A 23304-nucleotide genomic window follows, 5' to 3' on the forward strand; every position below is an offset into this window, starting at 1 on the left:
CAGAGCTGGGATCTGAACTCCTGCCTGTTCAAAGGCTTCCCTGATGGCTCAGAGGGTAAAGTGTCTGCAATGCAGGAGACCCTGGTTCAATCCCTGGGTCAGGAAGATCCCCTGGAGAAGGAAATGGCAACCCACTCCAGTACTATTGCCTGGAAAATCCCATGGACGGAGGAGCCTGGTAGGCTATAGTCCATGGAGTTGCAGAATCACAACTGAGCGACTTTACTTTCTGTCTGCCCTAAAGTGCTGGATGGATGGGTGGGCTGCCTAATCTCACAGTCTCAAGGGTGGCCTTGGGCACATCCTCAGACCAGTCCCTGTGAGGTAAGAGGCTGGCACTGGGTGGGATTCATGGTTCATCTTTTTATTAAAGAGCAGAAAAAGTTTATTGCTCTCACATGGAACCTCCAGGTATAAGACAGCGCTGCTGTGGGGCCCCGAGGAGGAGTGGGTGGACTCCCTTCCTCTCCGGCGCCCTGGGATCTGAGGTATCATGTGGGCAGTCTGCCCCAAAAGTTTCTGACTCCAGGAGTGCTAGGAGGCAGCTGGAACCCTAACCTGACCCCAGTCCAGCCTCTGAAGAGGTAGCCTTTTACCCAGGACCCTGGCCAGGTAGGGAGCTGGGGAGGAGGCAAGGGCCTCCCCTGGAGGGTGGCCGCACCTCAGTCCACACCCATTGGCCTTCCTGAACCCCATCATAGCCGGGAGAGGACTCCCCCACAACCTGTAAAACCCAAACCAAGGCATGAATTCCGGGGCTGCCCTCAGCCCCTGGTCAAGCCTCAGATCGGCATTCCCATGCTGGGACATGCAGGGGTGGAAGCCCCCAGGTGGCTGGAGGTGAAGGGGCGGAGCAGGCCGGACAGCACTTCTCACACTCAAGGAGCAAGAGAACCTGTCCTGATTTTTGTGCTCTGATAGCTTGGATGAGCATCTCCACCTCTCAAATGACTAGAAACCAAGGGGCTGCCCCAAGCTTTCGGGATCCCAGGCCTGAGTGACAACATTTAATCTTCAAGGTGGGTTTCTCAAGCCTGCGTCTACTGCTGCGGGTTTTGGGGGATGCAGTGACCTGTCAGCTTTGCTTTTTCTCTTAAAGAGCATTTTCTATTGGAAACTCGGTGGTGTGCGTGCTCTTGGAGCTGGGCAGACCCGCCACACTTGCTCTTCAACCTCTCCTGAGTCTCAGGTTCTTGGCTGTCAAATGCAGAGAATGTTAACCTTCCAGGTCAGGAGGTTCAGGGTCAACCCTCTGAGTGGAGCACTCAGCCTGGCCCTCAAAACCCACAGGCACCTGCTCACATCCTGCCTCTTGCCACAAATGTGCCTGGAGCGGATTCCACCCCAATTGCACCTCAAATCTGCGCTTCCTCGGCGTCGGCTCCCATTTGTCACCCTCCCCTCTGCGGGTACAAACAGTCCCCCACCTGTGACGCCGGCTGGCTCCACCCTTTGTAGTTTTGTTGTTGGTGTTATCTGCTTGGTCTGCCTTCAAAGTACTGCCTTCCCTGTCTCTAAACCACCCTGGGGCCAGCACAGAGCCCAGTGTTCCGTGTCTGCTTGCCCCCTCCAGGTGCCCGTGGGCGCCCCCCCGTCTGTCCACGGCTAGGGCGGAGCCCAGGTTGGAGGTGATGTGGTGACGATCATGGGTGGGGGGCACCTGCTCCCCCAACCCCTGGGGGTGGGGGAAGCCTAGTGCCCAGTCATCAGAGGCTCTCCCAACCTCTTCACCCCATCCTTCCCCCAAATAAACGATTCCTGCTCAGCCCCCACCGAGCACAAGGAAAGGGGATTTTTGGCCCCATTCGCAGACCTGACCCTGCTGGGCTTGCCAGTCTGTCTCTGCTGGTATCTTGGCCCCCACCCCCTGGCTGCCAGCGCCCCGGCAGGCACTGTGGGGGGCAGGCCCTGGGAAGAGACATCTCAGAGCCAGAAGCCAGCTTCAGCACAATTTAACTTTTTTTAATGCGAGAAAAAAAAGTCATGTCTTCAGTTGCTTTTTCTCTCCACGGTCAAGTGTGGTTAAGCCACTGAAACTTCAACAGTGAATTCCCGGCGAGGCAGCCGCCTCCATCCTCCTGAATCTGTGTGGGGTGGGGGCCGAGGCCCGCTACAAGTAACGAGGCCAGTTCCTGGGGACGCGGACCCAGTGGGGGCCTAGAGAGCAGCACTGGGAGGGTGGGCCGGGTCAGAGGTCGGAGTGAAGCAGTCCCTAAGACCCCCGAGGGTGTGCCAGTGGGAAGCCGGCTGCCCTCGCCACAGGGCCTCTGCGATCACAGCCCTGGAGGCCAACCACTGGCCCGCAGGAATGTCCACTGGCCCCGGTGGGCTCGGGTTTCCCGCTACTCAGCCTAGGGGGCGCCATTCTAATGGCGTCCAAGTGGAGCCCTCCTCAGGAGGAAGGCAGGTGGGAGAGGGTAGGGGCTGGACGGTCCCCGGTCTCTGGCCGCCAGACCCGGGCTGGGGCACCGAGCCCCACTAGGTTCCTGAGGACCCGCCGCCCACCAAAGTGGGGCAGGGAGGTGCCAGAATGTTCCAGGGAAGTGAGAGGATGAAGCAGGGAATGCCGCCTCTGGGGTCTCCAGTGGGGTGTGCTCCGCACGCACCCCACCTCCCATGGCTCCTGACTGGAGTGTGGGGAAGGAGACAAAACTCACAGCTTCTGAACAAGTGGCTGGGAAGTTACCGGAAAATTCAGTCAAATACGAAAAGGGTTACTTGATAGAAGAAAAACTAGCTTACGTATTTCTCTGGAAGACTTTCTCCACCCCATGCCCCCTGCGCCCCTGGACTCCCTACAAAAAGGGGAGCAGGCCTGGCTTCTGTGATGCCACATCGGGGGATGCGGGAGCAAGGGCAGGGCCTGTGGCCAGGGCACCTCGGGAAGGGAAGGAGGGAGGCACAGAACCAACCGAATCTGCGAGAGGCGGCAGAGGCCAGGCTGGGCGGGGAGGGGGCCATGGCCTGACTCAGCCTGAGAAAACAGGGACCCTGCGTCCCTGTCTGCAGAGGCCACAGCTGCAGGAGGGGCGAGCCAGGCAACTCCCCGCCTCGGGAGGACAGAGGCCCTGCGTGCGCGGGGCTGCCAGACAGAGGAGGAGGCAAGAAAGAACGCTGCCTCTAACGTTATATATTAAAAATATCCATAGTTCCTATGCACAAAATTCCATCATTCACATGTGAGTATCACCCCTGCCTCCCCAGGAGCAGCCTTAAGAGAAAGATGGTGGTTTTCCTTTGCAAGCTGAGGAAACAGCACTCAGTCTTTATGGTCTTGGGAACTGCGGGCTACCCCCCACCAAGTCTCCGCCTGGCCGGGCACTGGGTTCTGGAGTCTGGCGGCGGGGCACTCACTCGTGCCTCCGCTTGGAGGGTGGGACCAGGTGCGGAGGCAGGTCGGCAGGCAGCTCGTGGCCCTCCAGCTTGACTTTGATGAGGTGGTTGGCCAGGGCGAACTCCTCGTCGTCCAGCAGCCCGTCCCGGTCCACGTCGGCCAGCTTCCAGATCTTCCCCAGCACAGTGTTGGGGAGCTTGGACTTTACCATCTCCTTCTTGGCGTTGGCGCCCGTGATCTTGCCGTTCACGGGCGACAGCGTGTAGAAGATCTCGTCGTAGGTGGGCTTGTCCTTGCCCACCACCCACTCGACATCGTCGATGCCCTCACCGGCCCCCTCGCCATAGCCGTGCCCAAAGGGCCCGTTCATGGTGCCGTCGAAGGCACCGCCCTTCACGACCTGGGCGGGCATCAGGGACTCCTCCTGGCGCACCATCACCATTAGCCGGGCGATGTCGTTGGCCAGCATGTCGTCCACTGTGTCCAGCAGCTTGGGCTTCAGGGCCTGGAATTTGCTGAAGTCCTGGGTCTGCAGGAGCTCCTGTCGGGGCAGGGGAGGGCGGACAGGCCTGGGTCAGGCCCTCCTGGGCTCTGGTGCCACAGGTGCAGCAAAGGGTTCCCCAGGGAAAAGAGCTGGCTCCACCTCATGGCCCAGCCACTTCAATCCTGGCTCCCCTATCTCTTAAGTCGGAGGTAAAAACAGTCCCCTCCTAGCAGGGCTGAGGCAAGAATTAACTGGGAGGAGGCTGGGGTGCCTGGCACAGCCCCGTCCTCTCCCTACCCCTCTGGGTGAGTCACCACATTCCCCTGCGAGGTGTCACGGCCCGGGTCCACCTCTCCCGGGTCAGCTTCCGATTGGGTGGGGTGCTGCTTCCACTTTGGGAGGCCCCACCCCGTGGAGCCGGGGTTCCCTCCAGAATCACCTTCCCGGTGCCCCGAGCCGTCTGCATTCCGATCCCCACCAGCCCGCTCCCAGGGCACCGGGGGCGGCTGTACCTGCATCTTGCGGAGGTTGGGGAAGTCACCGGGGGAGATCTGATGCTCCCGCTCAATCTTCTGGTAGATCTCGCCCAGGTTGTTCACCAGCTCTTTCTTCTTGCTCTCCTTCCCGAAGACATTGGGCATCTCCTTCTTGAGGGAGCTGATGATATACGCGTGGACCTGTGAAGACAGGGAAGGGGCGGAGTTAGGTGCTTCCTGGACACCTTCTCAGGGCGTTTCCTGATCAAGTGATGCCCAGCAGGATCATCAGGACTGCCTCGGGATGACTAAGGATTAGAAAACTCCCACAAGGATATTCTCAGATGTTTCAGGCTTTATCTAACTCAGTACCTTAGTTGGGTATATCTAACATAGATCCTGCCAATTAGGGTGGCACATCCTTCCCTTCCCTACAGCGGGCAATAATGCTAGCAGCCTGTCAAGCACAGCCCTCCAATCCCATGGCCTTGCCAAGCAGCGTCCAGCTAGGAGGGCTGCAGCCAGCCAACTTTACGCCCTCTTCTCCCAGACCTGCCAACTCCACCCTGAAAAACCCTTCCACTAGCCTGACCCTGTCTTCCCTGCAGGGTTGAAACCTGGCTGAGAACTGCCCGAGGGAAGCAGGTTGGTCACAGGGTCACAGTCACAGCTTTGCTCATTACAGGCTGGCAGAGACTGAGCAACTCAGTCCAGGAAAAGGAAACAGTCTCACAACAGCAGGTGCAGGACAAGACTGGAGAGGCTGGGGCTTTCCAGACAGGGTGACTCAATGTGCCGAGGGCCACGCCATTACACACCATCTCTGCAGATGAACAAGCAGGGGCCCAAAGCCTGCCCCTCGTTCTGTCCTGAGGCTGAGCAAGAACCCTGCAGGAGTGGGGCTGGATGGCAGGCTGGGACCGGGGGCGGGGGCGGGGGGGCGGGGAGCGGGGCAGCGGTGGCGTGGTCTTTTCCTGTGACCAAGCAGAAGTTGGACTGGAAACAGGAGGCCAGCACTCCCCTCCATTCACCGCTCTCTTCCTCAGCTCAGGACACCACTTGTCCCTTGAGGCCAGGAGCCACTTACATGGATGTTCTAATGGGTTCCTTTCTCAGAACCAGCTCACCATCAGGAAGGTTCCAGAAATGAGACAGCTAGAGAACCGAGCAGCCCCGAGTCCTGTAGGGCGGGGTTCTCTTAGCCCAGCCCTGAGTCCTCCAGGGCAGGGTTCTCCCTCTTTACTAAGCATATAGCAGGTCACAGGAGACTGTGTCCAAATGCAGATTCCGGTTCAATAGGGCAGAGGTGAGGCCTAGAAACCTATGCTTCTAGCAAGCTCCAGTCTACTGGTCCTGGGGCACTCTGGGTAACCAGGGTGGAGACACACCAAGAGGTGAAGGATGAAGGGTCACTGCCCATTATTTGGGACAGGGAGTACTCAGAGCTACCTAAATTCAGGCCTCAAGACAGTGGGTGTCCTGAGTCACTGTTTGGCCCACAACAGAGTGCCAAAGCCTCTGGGCTACACACAGGCAGTCGGCTCCGTGGGGGCAGGAGCACTGCCTGGGCGGGTGCCCGGCTCTCCCAGGACAGGGCTTGCCCCTGGAGATGCTCATGATGCGGCATTATTCAAAATCATATGTCCTAAGAGGATATGCCATTGATCCCGTGGTAAAGAGTCCGCCTGCCAAAGCAGGAGACTCGAGGGACATGGTTTCCATCCCTGGGGTGGGAAGATCCCTTGGAGAAGGAAATGGCAACCTACTCTAGTCTTCTTGCCTAGGATATTCCACGGACAGAGGAGCACAGGGGACAACAGTCCATGGGGTCGCGAAGAGCCGGACACGACTGAGTGTGTGAGCACAGACACACAGGGAACATGCTCTGCTCCTCGATGCCTGAAGGGCCCACTGGCAGCATTAACCTTCCCTTTCCAGACACCGGAGGCTTGTGCAGCGCTCGGCCAGGCGCTGAGGCTCCGAACTCGAGCAATTCAGATGCTGTGCGCAGACGCCAGCAGGCCCTGAGCTTCCATGGAGGGCAGGGATGGTTTGCAAGGCCTCTAGGGCGGAGGCCACCCAGTGGCTTCCCTGGGCCCGCAGGCCTGCGCCCCAATTCTCCACGAACTACCTCCTGTTCCAGCTGAAGCATCACTTCCGGCCCGGGTCCCCCCAGTCTGGTCCACCCTCCTCAGGACAGCTCCCCAGCCACCTGCTTGGTAGCAACCAAGACGATACAAATAAACCATGCTTTCTTTTCATCCTCTGCTTTCCCCTGTGCGGCGGACAGATGCTGGGAGGCTGGGAACCTGGCAGTTCCCACTGCATCCCCGCACGTGCTGCAGGCCCTCAGTGCTTGGCAGGCCTGGGGGGCCAGCCGATGAGGCCTCGAGCGGCTCCCCACCCATGCTCCGCTCCCCACCCATGCTCCACTCCCCAGGCCGCCCCTCGGTAGAGTGGCATCTTCTTGTTTTGATGTTTATGTGTTAAAAGGAATCTCAGTGAGGAAGAGGTTGTACCCATGGGTGCACAAGAGGACAGATTCAGACGAGGCATGGCACAGTGTGGCCAACGAGTGCAGGGCTGGGTCTGGGGCACCCAGTCCCAGGGCCCCGAACTGACACCCCAGAGCGCCCTGGCCCGCGGCCGCCCGCCCCACAGTCTACCTTGGCCAGCCGCGCCCTCTTGATTAGGTCATTGAGCTTCCTGAGGGCAGCGTTTCGGGGCAGAGACTGGATGTCTTTGAAGAGGTCCTGCTCCTCGGCCTCGAAGAGCTTGCGGTTGTCGGGGATGAGGAGCGGGTGGGACCAGAAGGAGCCGATGTACACCCGGACCACCTCGGGGGTGTTGATGATCTTTCCCAGGGACCACATGAGGGCCCCGTAGACCCGCATCAGCTGCTGCGTCTCAATCTGGTCGGCCTTGTTCAGCACCACACGGATCTTGTCCTCGTGGTTCTTGAGGGCCTTGATGACCTCTGAGAACTCATCAGAGATGTCCAGCTTGTGGGCGTCAAAGAGCAGGATGATACGGTCCACCCGCTCGGCAAACCACTCGAGGACGGCCGCAAAGTCATACCCTGCCGGAAGAGAAAGGGTGGGTCAGGGGCCCTGGGGGTCTGATGGCTCCCATCTCTGAGTTGGCCTGGCACTTCTTACCCTAAGTTTCCAGAAGGGACTCCTGTGGACAGCACAGCACCCTGCGGGCAGCAGGTCAGTCAGGCACCCCCTACTTCCATACCCACCATGGTAGCGCCCTCACCCATGCAGCATATGGCACTGAGAGGTGCTTTACAAACAAATAACGGAAAATGAAAGTCAGTCAGTCGTGTCCAACTCTTTGCGACCCCATGGACTATACAGTCCATGGAATTCTCCAGGCCAGAATACTGGAGTGGGCAGCTTTTCCCTTCTCCAGGGGATCTTCCCAACCCAGGGATCAAACCCAGGTCTCCCGCAATGCAGGCGGATTCTTCACCGGCTGAGTCACAAGGGAAGCCCATAATAATGGAATAGGAAAAAAAAAAATGGAATACAAAAAAATAAAGCCCAAATAATGGAAAGAAACTCATGAAGTCCAAGTCCTAAAGTGGGAACAACTATGGCAAAAGCGAGGAGGAGAGCGAGCGGCACAGTTCAGCACCAGGTGGTGAGGGCAGACTTGGGCGCTCCCAGCTGGGCGCCCCTGATGGCAGCCACAGGTAAGAGCAGGAAGACCTGCCGCTGCCGCTTGTCCAGGGCTCCATGCTGGGCTCCTGTGCTTCAGGAGCGCCATGCATTCTCTACAGCAGGGGTTGGCAAGCTACAGCGCAGGGGCCGGATGTAGCCCTCCACCTGTTTCATAAAGTTTATCGGAACGCAGCCTGCTCACCTGTACTGCCTCTGGCTGTTTTTGCGCTATGACAGCGGGGTTTGGCTGTGGCAGAGACCACGAGGCCTGGAAAGCCAGTGATTTTGAACACTCTGACCCTAAGAGAAAATATTTGCTGACCCTTGCTCTATAAACCTATGAAGTGCTGCAAACCACTTCCCCCTCTAAAATGAATCGGCTGGACTAAGCCCCAGCTCCCGACTCTATTCTGTGCTGTTTCCCAGCAACAATTAAGGCTGTTGGTCTGCGGCTGCACTGCTGACAGAACCGTCTGGTTTCAGCTCAATTCCCAGTCCCCCAGCTTCAGACTGAATTTCCCAGCCTCTCTGCTGCAGAAACGAACAAGCCACGAAAAAGTGCACCAGCCCTTTTTCCTCGTCTCCCTCCCTGAGGCCTGGAATGCAGGTGTGAGGACAGGAGCTGGAATACCTACCGTGGGTTCAGGACTATCGTATTTCACACAAACTATCAGATGCTTCATTGAAGCCAATGGATCTGTGAGTCTCTGCAATAGTGGTTTAATTGTAACACATTTTTACAATTATGCCACCTCAAAATGCTTCTACCTGTACTGTCCCCAGAAAAAGTAAAAATTCTGCTTACCTTTTAGGAATACTAAGGAGTGGTAGGAAGACCATGGAAACAAGGGCTCAAGAGTCTTTGGGAAGCTTGGGTCCCAGCCCTCGAGCCGCCACTATCTGCGTGACTCTGGGCAAGTCCCCTTGTTCCTCACCTGCTGGCCAGAAGCTACCCCTCCTAGGATACCTCCTAGGAACCACTGTGTCCTTCCCAGAGTACAGTCACGCCCCTGAGAAGGTGCCAGAGAAAGCACTCCTGTACAGAAGGGCCTGGGACACTGCGCAGAAACAGGCCAAAAACCAGCCCCCTCTACTGCAGACCTGCACCCACACTCCCCACCCCAACCAGGCTGGGATTTAAACAGGCCTTCTCCAGACAGCAGGGAGCAGAAGAGGAGCAGGCAGAGGGGGAGAGCAAAGGAAAGGACCAAGTGTCAACAAAAGGCCCAGAGTGGCTCACGGTGCCACAGAGAGGGCATCCTCCCTGCTTTCTTGTAAGGCGTGGGCTGAGCCGTCCCGCCAAGCCTCCCGGGCTGAACGTGAGTCCAGCCTTGCAGGCCGCCTCCCCTCCAGCCAGAACACTCCCCCGGGGCGGGGGATGCTTTAAGATAAACCGGGCCGTGTGGGGCGTGCCAGCGGTGAAGCTGTGCCTGGTTAGACAAACATTCCGGGTGCCCGGCCCCCAGTTCAAATGGGCTCCAGGGTTGTCTGCCTGCCCAAAGCAGCAGCCACGCAGGCCTCTGCATCTGGACATGCAGAGACAACGCAGGCCTTTAGTAAGAAAGCCCTGGAGTTCACTCCCAGCTCAGGCCACTGACTCTGTGACCCGAAATTCTTAACTTCTGAGTACACTTTTTTTTATCTGTAACAGTCAAATTACAATTCCTTCTCCTAAGTTCACAGGGAGGACTACATGGACTCCCAGCACAGGCCCCGGCACCGAATGCCAGTCGGGTAGGCTCAGGCCGGGGAGAGGCGGCAGGGCCCCCGAACGAGGTTCTGAATCACTGGGGTGCGTCACTGATCAGGAACCAAGGGCGACACACCAGTCAGCCTGGCTCAAAGCCAGAGGCCGGCGCTGGTCCTTGTGGGAAGACGCCGAACTTCAGGGAAACCCCAAACGCACGGCTTCCGTCGACTTAGCACGCAGCCCGGCCAGGGCAACCTGTTCCACCACAGGACAGGGTGGCAACCAGGACGCTCTGATGGGAGGCTCCGCCCACCGGCCGCCTCCAGTTTTTGAACAGCGGGGGAGGGAGGCGGAGTCGGGGACAGCAAAGCCCCTGTGAGTGTGAACTTGAGCCTGGGCAGGGGAGCCATCAGCCTTCCAGGGGCCGTGCAGATGAAGGAACGGCCAGGCTACCAGATTCCCTGCACTCAGAGGGTGTAGGAAGGCAGAGGGTGAGGGCCCGGTCGCTCCCCCGCCCGCCACCACCAGGCTTCGGGCTCCAAAGTACAAGGTCCCCAGGGCCCTGGAGGAGCAGAGAGCGGGCCAGCCCCAGCCTCGTGGCCACCGCCTTTTATGGCCGGCTCTGGGAACAAGCAGGTCAGTGCTGAGAAGGCGATGACTCAGGACTGAAGGGCTGCTCCCTCTCGGCAAAAATGAGGCCCCACTTCTCGCCTCGGCACATTGTTCATCCTCAGACCACCACAAGTCCAAACGACCCGAGTCCCACAGCTGGGGAGGCGGTGATGCCAAAAACGAGCTGCTGGGAGAGAGGCGCCCTGATGGGCTGGGCTCGAGGCCCAGTTAGCTTTGGCCTGGGACTCAGGACGGCATGCAGGGAGCTGAGATCACCCCCGGACTCCACGCAGCTTGGCCTCACTCCTCCAGTCCCCCAGTGGTGGGGGGTGGGGGGATCTGATTGGGGGAGAGGAGGAAGAGAGAGAAAGCAGGAGGAGGAAGACGAGAGGAGGAGGAGGAATCGCCTCTGAATGAGGCACCAGGTCCACCAGCCCCACCCAGAGTGAGCGTGGCCTTGCCTGCAAACCCAGCTACTCGCCAACATCTCAAGTTGGAGCCAACAGAGCGAAGAAGCCCATTTTTTTGCAGGTGAATGAAATTTCCTGTTTATATGGAAAGTGCTCACACTTTTGGTGAGAGAGACCGGGTGGCTGGCCAAGCACGCTCACAGGTCATGCACAGGGTCTCAATGCTCAGACTCGAGAGACGTCATCGCAGGTGGAGGAACACGTCCTACCATGTGGCTGTGGCCACGGCAGGGGTCCCCAACACCTCAGCCTGTGTGTCTCCACGGGTACCGAGGGCTGGACCGACCCACATCAGGGATGCTGAGAGCAGCGACTGAGTCTGCGTTCTGTGCCAAGGGGCTCAGCGGGAGGTGACAAGTCCTGGGACCAGGGACATGTCCAGAGAGGAGCCCTCCACCCCCAACACTGCCCCAAGCACTGAGCTCCAGGCTCTGGGACATCCTAGAGGTCAGCCTTGGCGGCAGGATCGGGCCTAACACACGGCAACCCCAGCAGAAGCAGGAAGGCGCCCAGTGAGGAGGACACCACGCTCCACACACAGGTGTGGACACCGTGCTGCAGCCTCGTGCATCTCAGGAGGACGGTCACGGGGGTGCTGACACCCACAAAGCACACAGAACACACAGCCAAGGGTTTGAGCTGGAAAGAAAGGGCTGAGCCTGCAGTGTGAGTAAACGCCATGCTGATAAGAGACAAGCTTGGCTCAGGAAGTTCCGGGACCTTGAAGACATTATGAAATGATGAAACAAGCTGGTCACGGGGGATGATTCCACCGGTATGAAGTGCCTCGAGTCAAACTCACAGAAAGAGGAATGGTGGGGGCCAGGGGCTGGAGATGGGGAGGGGAGCTGTACTTTAATGAAGACAGAGTTTCCCCTTGGGAAAAGGAAGAAACTTATGGAGGAGAAAGATGGTGGTGGTATTTGTACAACAATGGGAACGTACTTAAAGCCACTGACCTGTGCATTTAAAATATGGTTGAAATGGTAAACCGTATGCTATGCATGTTTCAGACTTCCTATAGCTCAGACAGTAAAGAATGTGCCTGCAGTGCGGGAGATCAGGGTCTGATCCCTGGGTCAGGAAGATCCCCTGGAGAAGGGAATGGCAACCCACTCCAGTATTCTTGCCTGGAGAATTCCATGGACAGACCATCGGGTGGCAGAGTCAGACACGACTGAGTGACTGACACTTTCATGCATATTTTACATGGGTCATATAGACAGGAGGCCCCAGCCTGCCCCTCTGGCCTTGGCCCCGTCCCCAGCGAGCCTCCTGCAGGTCCCAGGTGCTCCAGGGGTTCTGCCCCTGTGGTGCTGCCTCCCTCCTGATGGGGTCTGCCTTCCAGTCAAGAGTCTCGCTCCCCACCCTCTAGCACAGAGAAGAGGGAAGAGTTGGGATTCAGCCTCGCCCCAGCCCAGCATCCTCCAAACACAGGTAGTTCCAGTAGCTGGGGGGGGGGGGAGCTGCTTCAGCTATTCCAGAAGTTTCTAGAACGCAAACAATAGAGGGTTTGTCTCCAGTCGATTTTTGTTTCCTGCCATTCAAGCTGCGTGGGCCTCGGCGTTTCTTGCCACAGCTCCCATCACACATGCTTAACCCGCGCTGGGGCCCGGAGCAAGGGGTGCAGGAGGACACGAGAGATTAAAGAGCAAAGAGTACACACCGTGAGGACTTGTTCAGAGTTCCCTGGGGCTACAGATCCTAAGGGAAGGGCACAGAGGCTGGGAGAACGGGTCCAAGAAAAGAAACTGAGAAACCGGGACTTCCCTGGTCCAGTGGTTAAGACTCGGCACTCCCACTGCGGGGGCAGCGGTTTGATCCCTGGTCACGGTACTAAGACCCCACGTGCCTTGAGAACTGAGAAATTAAAATCAGCACTCTGCACGAACCTTTACAGCAGCTTTATTCAAAACTGCTCCAAACCAGAAACCCAGATGCCCTTCAACAGGGAAGATAGATGACAAGTTACAGTACATCCATAGCCCAGGATGCAGTAGCTACAAAAAGGAATGAACTACAGGCTCTCAAAGACGGATGAGCCTCAAAAGCACACGCTAAGTCCAAGAATACAGACACTAAAGGCTTCGTTCTGTATGATTCTGTCTATGACTTTCTGGAAAGGCACGACCTTGGGGCAAAGATCAGTGGTTCCTGACGCGGGATGTGGATGCGGGACTACAAAGGCATGCGGGGAGCTTCCTGGGGGCGATGGAAACTCTGTGTCTTGGTCATGGCAGCAGTGGCTGTACAACTGCTGCCTTGGCTGAACTTTATCCTGTGTAACAGACCTCAGTAAATCCGGCCTAGAAATAAGCACCAAAGAACGGAGGAGGGGGCAGGGGGTGGGGAGAGGGTGGATGGACTCTGGAATCAGGCCTGGACCTTCTACTCTCTGAGCTTCCGTTTTTTCACCTGCAACCTGAAGGTGGCAAGTTTTGCTGAGACTGTGAGTGAGTGAGTGCCTGACCCGTCCTAAGCGCTCCGTAAATGTTTGCAATCTCTTACTCACAGGATTTGTATTTTGGGCCCAAGAAGCTCAAATTCCGACGGCTGTGTGGGCAACGACTTCTAATGTGTGAAGAATGCCTCGTACCCCAAATATAAACTGAGTGTTTGCAGGCAGCTGCCCGGGAACAGGTGGGGCTCCAGCATGGGCTGGTCCCACTCCCCCACGGGCAGAGCGGCCAAAAGCTGGACAGAGGCGGGGGGCGGGGGGTGGGGGGGTAGTGAGAGGAAGGCCCTGAGGAGGTAGCTGTGCTGAAGCCAGGCCCCCAGAGGAGGTCCTGGAGTCTGAAGGGAAATCCCTGCTGAGTCAGTGCTTCCCCTCCTCCAGCCTCCTCGGGATGTTCTTCAGAGAAAGGCCTTCCTCATCACAGTCTGGGAATCCCTGGGTTTTTCACTGTATTTTTATTCAGCTGACATTTGTGGAACACTGAATTGGGCAGCGGGCACTAGGGCAAAAGCTTAACACTTGCAAATTCCTGTGACCGCTGACGAGAACCCGGAGGCTGGTGCTGCTCTCCCTGCTCTATCAACACGGCTCCCGGGGGCGCAGCACCTGCCTAGGGCCCCAGCAGGGATGCAGTACTCGGCCTCTCACGAGGCTTCAAGGCAGGCTCATGGAGCCGTTCTACGGGCAACAGAAAACCTGGTGAGCTTTCGGGGCCAGGGCCTCTCAGGAGAGGGCAGCAGGAAAGGCCACCTGTGGTCAGGGGGCGGGGCAGGCGAGGGATGGCTCCTGAGCTTAGATAGAGCCTGGGATCCAGGGACAGTTAGCAGGGAGCAAGTGAGAACCCAGCCTTAGCCAGGGCTCCCAGGTCCCATCCATGGACAGCTGGGGGTGGGGCGGATTTCTAGCTGGAGGCAGAGAATAGGGAGCGAAAAAAAAATCTCAGCATTGCTGTTCAAAGCCCGGAGCCTCAGGCCCATTTCTGGACTTGGAATCTGGTCTCAGGCGGGGAGAGAAACAGGGTAGACCCTGCGCATTCCGGGGAGCTGAGCCCGGCACAGCAGGGCCCAGGGCTTGTCAGAGCCATGCTCTCAGAGCTCCTCAGCCCAGAGTGCCGGCCTCCCACACACTGAAGCCTCTGCTGGGTTCGAATCCCAGTGCCAGCACGTGCTGGCCCATGTCCTCTTAGGCTGCTTAATGGTGCTAAGCCTCCGTTTCCTCATCTGAAGAGCAGCGACTTCCTGAGAGGCAGCTGCTGCAGCCGGCGAGTGGTGCTGGTTCCTAGCACAGAGGTCAAGCAGAAAGCAGACACTGGCCGGCCGAGCTCCATGCCCTAATGCAACTCAAAACGACTGGTCCCTGCTGACTCGACTCCCACGGACAGGGGAGGGGCGGCGGGGGAGGCACGGCTCAGCTCCCAGCCTCGCCATGACAGTGGCAGGGCCACCCTGGCCGGCCCCTGCTTCCACCGAGCGCCTCCCTCCGCTGCCCACGGAGGACCGGCGTGGGAAGACCCGCTCCTGCCCAGGCCCTGCCTGACTGTGCGGGCAGCCAGCAGCCTGGGAGCCCCGGGCACCAGCCCCGCGGGCCCCATGTGCCCTCTGGAATGCCTTGTATCAGTCACAGGGGCAGCACCTGAGAATGAATGCTGGCCTCGCAGGTCACCTTTGTCCGCTGACATGAGAGCACTTTATCTTGAGGCACTCAGGAGATTAGCACAAGGGGGTGGGGGGCAGCCCAAGACCCCCAGAGGCCCCTACTCTTCCCTGCAGGACTTCTCAGGCGTCTCCTGCAGGGCCTGGGCTGGGTCCTGACCGCTTTGGGCCTGCTCGGGCCCCACCTCTTATCTCCCCACCCAGTACTTCCTGCACACACTAGGCACCGTTCAGAAAGGGGAAAAGTCAGGAGGGGCCAGGCCAACAGGGTGGGAACTGGAGGTAAATGCAAGTGACACCAACTGTAGCCTCCAGAAGGCTGCTCGACTTCCAGGGAATGAGGTCAGCAGACCACAGAAATGCCTGCCGCCTGCCCGGGACCCACGTGTGCTGTGGACCCGATCTTTCTGAGAGGGAAACACCTGCTTTCCACCCTGTCGGCACTGGGAGCAAGGGGTGGCCACCGGGGAGCCTGGAACGCACTGCCCTCCCCTAACTTCCTCTGCCGGGGGACATGGACCTTTGCGGTGACAGATGAATGGGGTCTCCAAGGAGAAGCCAACCACTGTCGTGTCCACCTGGAGGACACCACCCCGGAGGCCACACCCAGCACATCCAAGAGGTCCAGTCTGATGGCCCTTCTCCACTGATAAAACGCTGACCCCAAACGTAACCCGCAGTAAATCCCAACTTGGTAACTTTTAGTGCAGGCTAACTCGCTTCAGTCGTGTCTGACTTCGTGCGACCCCATGGACTATAGCCCCGCAGCCTCCTCTGTCCATGGGAGTATCCAGGCAAGAACACTGGAGTCGGTTGCCACGCCCTCCTCCAGGGGATCTTCCTGACCCAAGGATCGAACCCATGTCTCTTAAGTCTCCTGCATTGGCAGGCGGGTTCTTTACCACTAGTGTCACGTGGGAAGCCCACAACTTTTAGTAGAATACTTTAAGACCGCTAGAGTTATGGAGGGAAAGAAACAGTGGATAAAATCAGCTGGATCCCTCACAGGAGAACAGCCCTCCTTCAATCAAAGTGATGCACTTATCTGTAAGCCAACCTCCTCCTTCCTGCCCATGATGGGGAAATACAGCAGTCTCCTGCTAGCGTCTTCCTCCAAGTATCTGCCATGTGCATGGATACCAGGTGGGCTGGGGAGGCCTGGTCCCCAGTGACACGCACGCCGCCGGACTGCAGAGCACGCTGAGGCCCCGCTCGGTGCCTGTCCTGCAGCCAGCAAGTCCGGACACCACTGTCCACCTTCCTACGGATGGGGTGAGGAAGCAGAGGGAAGGGGAGCAGGGGAGGGAAACACCCCCTGCAGGCAGCGCCAGGGCACCCTGTGCAGCTCGACAGACACCCGGGGGACTTCCCTGGTGGTCCAGTGGCTAAGGCTCTGCGCTCCTAACGCAGGGGCCCGGGTTTGATCCCTGCTCAGGGAACTAGAGCTCACATGCCGCAAGAAGACCTTGCATGCCCCAGCGAAGACTGAAGAGCCTGCGTACTGCAACTGGGGATCCGGCATGGCCAAACAAATAAATATTGGAAAAAAACGAGAGAGAGGCAGATACACCCAACTCCTCAGTCAGCTGAGCTCTGAGGCCCCTGCCTGAAGTTTCAAAAACTGCCCAGCAGGGGAATTTCACAGCACTGGTGGAAAACTTTCTGAGTTCCCTTTTAGGAGACAACAGGGGCCACAAGAACCCCAAATGCTTTTCCTTAAATACCTTAACTTCCAGCTCTGAAGGTTATAAGAGGTGGCGCTTGGGGAGGATGTGTGTGTGCGTGCCAAGTCACTTTAGTCATGTCCAACTTTGAGCCACCCTATGGACTGTAGCCACCAGCCTCCTCTGTCCATGGGATTCTCCAGGCCAGAATACTGAAGTGGGTTGTCATGCCCTCCTCCAGGGGATCTTCTAGACCCAGGGATCAAACCTGTGTCTCTTGCGGCTACCTGCACTACAGGAGGATTCTTTACTGTAGAGGCACTGGGGAAGCCCTTTTTATGAGCTATTATTACCCCTTATCCAAAGATGCATTCACATCAACTGACCAATCTGACCTGACAGCCCCCAGTCAGGAGACCCCCTCCCTGCCTACTCCCCCAGGCCATTAAAGACAGAACTCTACAGAGTCTCAAAGAAAGTTCCCCCAGGGTAGCTCAGTCCTGGAAGGAGATGGAGAAGAAATTCCCTTTTGTGGGTCTCTCTAAGAGTAACTTAATCAGATACTCAAGGCTTGTTTTGGCAAATGACAACAGCCTTGTTTATCGGGCATTTCTTACAACCAGGCTGGAGCAACAACAGCAGTAAGAAAGAAAGAACTGGCCCTGGCCACTTCCAAAGAGGCCCCCAAATCTGCTCTTTTGAACCCCTAGATGTGTGACTATCATCAGGGGTGGAAAACCTAAAAGTTTAGACCAGATGGAGAGATAAGAGCAGTTTCAGCATGTTCTGATGCAATCCCATATCGACAGGGGCCCACAAGCCAGGAAAAAAGAGCAGCAGCAGGCTTTCTCGGCACTGAAAACAGGGCCCCCACCCCCTCACAGACACACTGCCTCCCAAATCTCAGGCTGCTGGCTTCTGCTGTGAAGCTCACTAATGCCAGGTGGCCTACTGGGGAAGGGGGAGAGACAGGAGAGGTCTGCGAGTTAATGATAAACAAATCTGGCCACTTGTCCTCAACCCCCTCTGAGGCTGATTCTGTTTCACTTTTACATTTGCAGCTGCAGGCTCTGCTCCGAGCTGGCCCCCATGTTCCTCCCAGAAAGCATTCAAACCCAGAGGCTCCCCTCCCTTCCAAAGAAAAAGGCAGCAGCAGAAATATAACCCAGGTCAGGCACATCCTGAACCAGATGTTTAGAAAAGCTTGGTGAAGTTGAGACAGGAGTTTAGACAACTAAAATGGGCCTGGTACACTAATATTCAGCATGCAAACCTTACCACCATGCACGGCACCCAGGGAGGCTGCTGATGAACAGTATTTAAGCAAATTTAAACATGTTTCCACAGCCCAAAATGTTTAACAGATCCCTGCCAGCTTCTCCTTTTGGCTCGCTCTTTCAAGTCAAACTGTTCTCTCACAGTCCTGCTGGACTCGCTAGGAATTTATCCACCTCTGGGAGGCAAAGCTTTCAAACTAAGGTGGACGAGCCCCAGGGGAACCAGAGGCTCGTTGAGAGCAGCAATGCTGACCAGGGTACCTGGACCTCACAGCCAGCCAGGATCCTGCCCTCCTTTCCAGAAGGCCCCAGAGGCTGGGAAACTTGAAAACCACATACAGTTGGCTGTCGTCTTACCCTGACAACGCCTATAACCTCAGCAGAGGGAGCCGCCATGAAGATAGCAAGGCTGATGGGAAAAGCGTTCTCACTCAGGCTGGGAGAGCCTTGGGCAGCCTCTGGGCTGTGTCCCTGGCATCAGATGGAAGTTGTCTGATGACACCGGGCGCCCCAGGCTGTGCCAGAGCTTGCTTACCTCTGCTGATGCGCTGCTTCTCTCCAGACAGGATCCCCGGCGTGTCAATGATGCTTATGCTGTCCAGGACCGGGTTGGGCAGCTGGGCGCACATGAACCTGCACGAGAGCAAGAGCCCGGAAGAGCGCGGTCAAGATTCGGTATCGCTGCTCCGGGTGAAACAGCAGTGATTTCTGTACTCCCCTCATCTCTGCCTCTGGCTTCCCTTTCAGAAGCAAGGAACCTAAAGGAGGTTTCTCTAATGTCTTAAGTTTCCAGGGGTGGGAACCCCTGACGGTTCAGTGTGGAGGATGCTGCACTTCCACTGCAGGAGGCACAGGTTCAACCCCTGGTAGGGGAACTAAGATCCTGCATACCGTGTGGCCAGAAAAAAAGTTTCCGGGATGGCCAGCAGATTGCTTGTATTAACTGGGAATCCAACCAGCAGGCTCCAACTGACCCACATCAGCACTTCCCTCACTGAGCTCTTCCCCCCACAGTTCGAGAGTTCAACTTCCAAGTTGCTGATGTGTTAGCGAAAACTGCACACACAAGCTTCAGTCACCATTCAAACCCAGAAGGAAGGCAAAGAGTGACAACTGGGACCTTGGAATTGCATATTAAGATTTTCAGCCACCTGGCTAAACTTCCACACGCCGAGAGAGATGGTCCTTTCCTATACCTGCTGGGGCCAGCCCTCCCTTCCACCCAGCTGCTTGGGTGAAAGGACTGCGGTGGGCAGCCAGCGACAGCCAGGGGACCACACAGGCTGGTGGATGGTGGGGCAGGGAAGCACAGACACCAAATTCTCTGAAAGTCGAAGCAGATCAGGGAAGAATGAAGCCAGAGAGTTGCGGGCGAGGGCTCAGCTCTGTGTACCTGAGTTCCCACCGAGCTCAGAACAGCCCAGAACTGTCCCATCTGATACCAGAGATTCTTGACTGGACACAGAGAAGTCCTCTAAACACTTCTCTAGACAAGGTACTGTAAGCAAAGAAAATACTGGCCCATTGTCTAGGAATCTGAGGAGATTAGCTTCTCCCTGAGGCCCCATCCCAAGGGACCGCAGCCCACAGGCCAGGGGCGGCTGGCCGGGGGCAAGAGGTGCTGCCTGCAGGTACAACCGAGCAGAAGCAGCTGACTCTCAGGATGAAGAAAGCTTGGGCCTCATCCTCACCGTGCCAGCAGCAGAGCACATATGCTGTAAATAAACGCACGACCTGGTGCTCCTGCCAGGAAAGGAGTCAGCGGAGAGAAAACCAAAACGGGAGGATTTTCAGCTGGCTCTGAGAAGCAACACACGTAAAACGGCCTTGTCAAGAGCCTAGCCAGTAAGTTGACATCTGTACGGATCAGGTGCGCTGCAAAGCCCGGGGAGTGAGGCCAAAAACACGAAAGGGAGTGGGCAGTGTAGACGTGTCCCATCCCATTTTCTCACCAACAAGGACGTGCTGATTTCATCTCGAGCTACAAGTACCAGTTACAAGTACCCGGGCTGCACCCTGGCTCTGATTTGAGTCTTAGAGCAGCCACTCAGGGGGAAGAGGCCGGAAAGTCAAGTCCATGACTCAATGAGTCTCTTTAAGGGTGCGGGAGAGGCTGTGTCAGCCAGTGAAGAGCCCCCTTTGTGTGCCCCGGCTGGCCGGCGGCGCTGGTGTACTACGCGGGCTGACACGGCTCGGGCCTCGGCTCCAGAGCAAACCCACATCCCCACCCACGGCTGACGAGCCCCTTCCGGTGAGGTCGCTAGTGTTCTGGGACCCTCTGGCGATGAAGCGGTGGCAGAAGGAGATAAAAGCGTGGCTCTGGGGTCCTGCGGCACCAGCACAGACAGTCAGGGTGCCTCTCTTCGACCCGCATTCCTGAACCACTGGTTTTTTATTTTTTTTTCAACGAGAAGCAGCAGGAGGAGGTAACTGGCTGCACAAAGGCAGACAATCGGCCCTGCAAGGGCGCTGCATTAACTTGCTCGGTGGTGAACTCGTCAACGGCTGGGCTCCCTGAGCAGCGGTTTCCTGAACGAGATGATGTCTAAGATCCCTTCCAGCTCCGAAACTTTAGGTCTCCAAATTCAGAAAAGAGGTCATACATCCACTTCTCCTTACAAAAAAGGTCTGCTCTCACAATCAACAGTGGACACCTAAGGCCAGCAGAAGGAGATACAACTCCTTTCTTCTAGCCTCCCACATTTCTCTGGGACAGCAGACCTAAGAGTGCTCGGAATTCCCAGCCTGGCAGGGAAACCTTCCACAAGACTGTATGGCGCCCACCAGGTGACAGTCAGCCAGCTGCCCGTTTTTAGGTACAGGTCTCAGACCCCAGTATCTCTCCGAGGCGGGCTGCTGGCCAGGAGGACCCTGCCTCTTCAGGAGTCCCACTCCGAGGGCTTTACTCTACTCTGGCCCTGACTCACCAACACCATAAGCCATGAAACAGGAAGGCAGGTTTAAATGCCCCGAAGAGGCAAAAAGACAACAGAAGCCCGCCTGTCTTCTCGGTTAAAAGGTCAGCTCTGCACACGGAGGTTGGCCTGGCCACTGGCTGGGATCGAGGTCGAGCTGATCTACCCTGTGGGGCTGGACAGTGTCTGGAAAGGAATGTGATCACACAGGGCGGGGACCTTCTGGAAGGCAAGAGTCAGGGATTCCTTCTGAGGCCCCTCCCCAGAAGGGACTTTGAAAGGCATGTAAAGTCACTCCTCTAATGGAGTTTGGCAGAGAAGACAGATTCGTGAAGTCCTTTGGTATGTCCCCTGGGAGCGTAGGAGGTGGGGGATTTTAGAATACCCATTGAGCCGGGACCTTGAGTTCTTTTAGAGAAAAATGAACCAGGCTGTAGCACTCCTGAGAAGGAGGCTGATGTATTTCATTCACAGGGTCCTGAGGTCAGACCTCTACAGGGTTACTCTCATTTACCCATTTAACTGGGAAACGGAGGCCCAAGTAGGTTAGAGAACATCCTAGGGAGTTTACTGGGGTTGCAATCTCATTCCAGGGCTCCAGGGGCCACCGCCTGGCAGCACAGACCCTTACCCCAGAAACCTTTAAAGCAGCACAGGCCCTTCAGAGCTGCCCCTGGAAGAAGTGCTGGTGCTCCCCTCTGTCTGCTGCCTCTGCAGGCCGCCCCAAACTCAGCAGGCCACAGCAGATCTCCCCGGTCCCTCCTCCACAAACCACCGGTCTCCAGGGAGGCACACCACACCAGCAAAGTGAATGGCTAAAAGTTTCACTGTATTTTTCCAGGACACTTAAGAAACAGACCCTTGAAGGGAGGGGGTGAGGGGGTTGGTCTGAATGAATTAGGTGCGCCCAGCCTTAGGGAAGGAGGTGGAAACCAAGACTACCTGAGGGATGTGAGGAGTCTGGGATCTGCCAGGGGTGGGGGTTGGGAGTTAAACCGATAACCTGGGAAATTCGGAGGAGGGGTGCGGGGGAGACAGAGCCGCGGGAGCCGGCGACACCTACTCGCAGACCCCCTTGGTAAGGGTTTTCTTTGGAAAGTGGCAGGGGACCCAGTTCCGGGGTGTGGTCGCTGAGGGGTCTCACGGGGGCTCCGGACAAAGAACAGCGGGGGCAGTGGTCACTGGACAGTCGGGACCCCGGCGCCCCCCTCCCCCCCCAACCCCGGGTCGAGGGGTAGCTACCTGTTGAGGAAGGCGTTGCCGAAGGCGTTGAGCTTGCGGAAGGGCCGCCGCGGGTCGACGACGAGCGCGTTGCCCGGCACCACGCCCTCGGTGGGGCCGTGCATGACCGCGATGAAAGAGTCGGTGGTGGGCTCGGGCCCGATGCGCATCCCCGGGAAGTCCTGCTCAATCAGGTGCCGGATGAAGGTGGTCTTGCCCGTGCTGTACTGGCCCACGAGGAGCACCATGGGCTTGTTGTCGAAGTCGGCGTCCTCCAGCGCGGGAGAGTGGAACTCGTGGAAGCGGTAGTGCTCCTCCAGGGGCAGCAGCTTCTGCGCGTACAGCTGCCGCAGCCCCTCGGACACCGTCTGGAAGAGCTCCGGCTCCTTCTTGCGGCGGGCATCCTTGCTGACCCAGCTGAACATGCTGCTGGACACCGGGCTGGCTGCTGCAGGGCAAAGGGGCGGCTGAGAGCCGAGCGAGGACGCGGAGCCGAGGCTGGGCCGGGCCGGCCGGCTAAGGGGGCGGTGGGGCAGGGGGGCGGGGAGCGGCCCGCACTGCGCAGGCGTACGGCACGGCCGGCCGAGTGCCCTTCTGCACAGTGGAACGCGCGCCTAGCCGTGCGCTCTTTATAAGGCCCGGCCGCGCGACGCCGCCACTCGGGGCCGCGGGGAACTGGGAGAGGGAAGGAGGAGCCCCGCCCGCGCGCCCCGCGCCACGTCCCCCCCTTCCCCGCCTCTCATTGGCCGATTGCAAATCTCGCGAGCGCCGCTAGTTCCGCTGCGGCGCCCCCCTCCGCACCTGCCCAGGCCCGGGTGCCGTGGCAACCGCACCTGTTTCGCCCCGCCCCTTGTGGGGAGGCTCGCGGAAGTGCTGCGGTCGCGAAGGCGGCTGTCCGAAGTGCGGCGCGCGGACGTCCCAGGGTTTGCACGTCTTCCTCCCCCGCGAGATTCCCAGTTGGACACCCCAGTACTCTGAATACGCGCCCCACCGCAGCTCCCTCAATGGGCTGCCCTCCTTCTCCCACTCAGAATCCCCAGAAGCAGGGGAGAACCCCGGGTGCCATGCGCCTCCTGTCTGCACTGCCCTTCCTTGCCTCCTCCCCTCGCCCCTGCTTCCCTGACACTCCTTCTCATCCCCTCGTCCTTTATCTGCTCTGGGAGAGGGAGAGACAGGAATGAGGTAGTGGAGAAAGCTGAGAGAGTAGACCATCCAAGGCGGGGTGATGACTGGGGAAATAAAAATGGGAAGGGAGGAGGTTGGTAGGGAAAGTCTGAGCCGTCGCAAGAGACCTGAGCTCCCCACAGGCCAGGAATTGGGAGCTGGACACTAGCAGTGGAGGACACATATGACATAGAACACATGAGGAAGAAGAGACCACCTCCC

At 57.8% G+C, this 23304-nt stretch overlaps 1 protein-coding gene and 1 long non-coding RNA gene across 2 annotated transcripts in view; one reads left to right on the forward strand and one right to left on the reverse strand.

Moving 5' to 3' along the window:
* Positions 1–6555, forward strand: part of LOC139180603 (uncharacterized) — an 11871-nt gene extending 5316 nt beyond the window's left edge. The window contains exon 2 of the long non-coding RNA XR_011564842.1: positions 6079–6555. This is a non-coding gene — a long non-coding RNA (uncharacterized lncRNA). The remainder of the gene's footprint in view (positions 1–6078) is intronic.
* On the reverse strand, positions 1942–22581 carry EHD1 (EH domain containing 1). The gene is made up of 5 exons (XM_019954805.2): positions 21940–22581; positions 18318–18415; positions 6961–7373; positions 4331–4495; positions 1942–3875 (listed from the first exon to the last, which is right to left on the reverse strand). Exons 1-5 carry the CDS (start codon positions 22341–22343, stop codon positions 3351–3353), a joined length of 1605 nt encoding a protein of 534 aa, XP_019810364.2. The 5' UTR covers positions 22344–22581; the 3' UTR covers positions 1942–3350.
* Positions 22582–23304: the final 723 nt, after the last annotated feature.

This window comes from Bos indicus, chromosome 29 (assembly GCF_029378745.1).
Source record: "Bos indicus isolate NIAB-ARS_2022 breed Sahiwal x Tharparkar chromosome 29, NIAB-ARS_B.indTharparkar_mat_pri_1.0, whole genome shotgun sequence".
NCBI classification, from domain to species: Eukaryota; Metazoa; Chordata; class Mammalia; order Artiodactyla; family Bovidae; genus Bos; species Bos indicus.

What these genes read in the sequence shown, in the direction of transcription:
- EHD1 (XM_019954805.2), bottom strand. Translation starts at nt 22,343, where the DNA reads ATGTTCAGCTGGGTCAGCAAGGATGCCCGCCGCAAGAAGGAGCCGGAG. An exon ending in GGCAACGCCTTCCTCAACAG is followed by an intron (nt 18,416 to 21,939) that starts GTAGCTACCCCT and finishes GCTCTCGTGCAG; the next exon opens with GTTCATGTGCGCCCAGCTGC. An exon ending in CCAACCTCCGCAAGATGCAG is followed by an intron (nt 3,876 to 4,330) that starts GTACAGCCGCCC and finishes CTGCCCCGACAG; the next exon opens with GAGCTCCTGCAGACCCAGGA.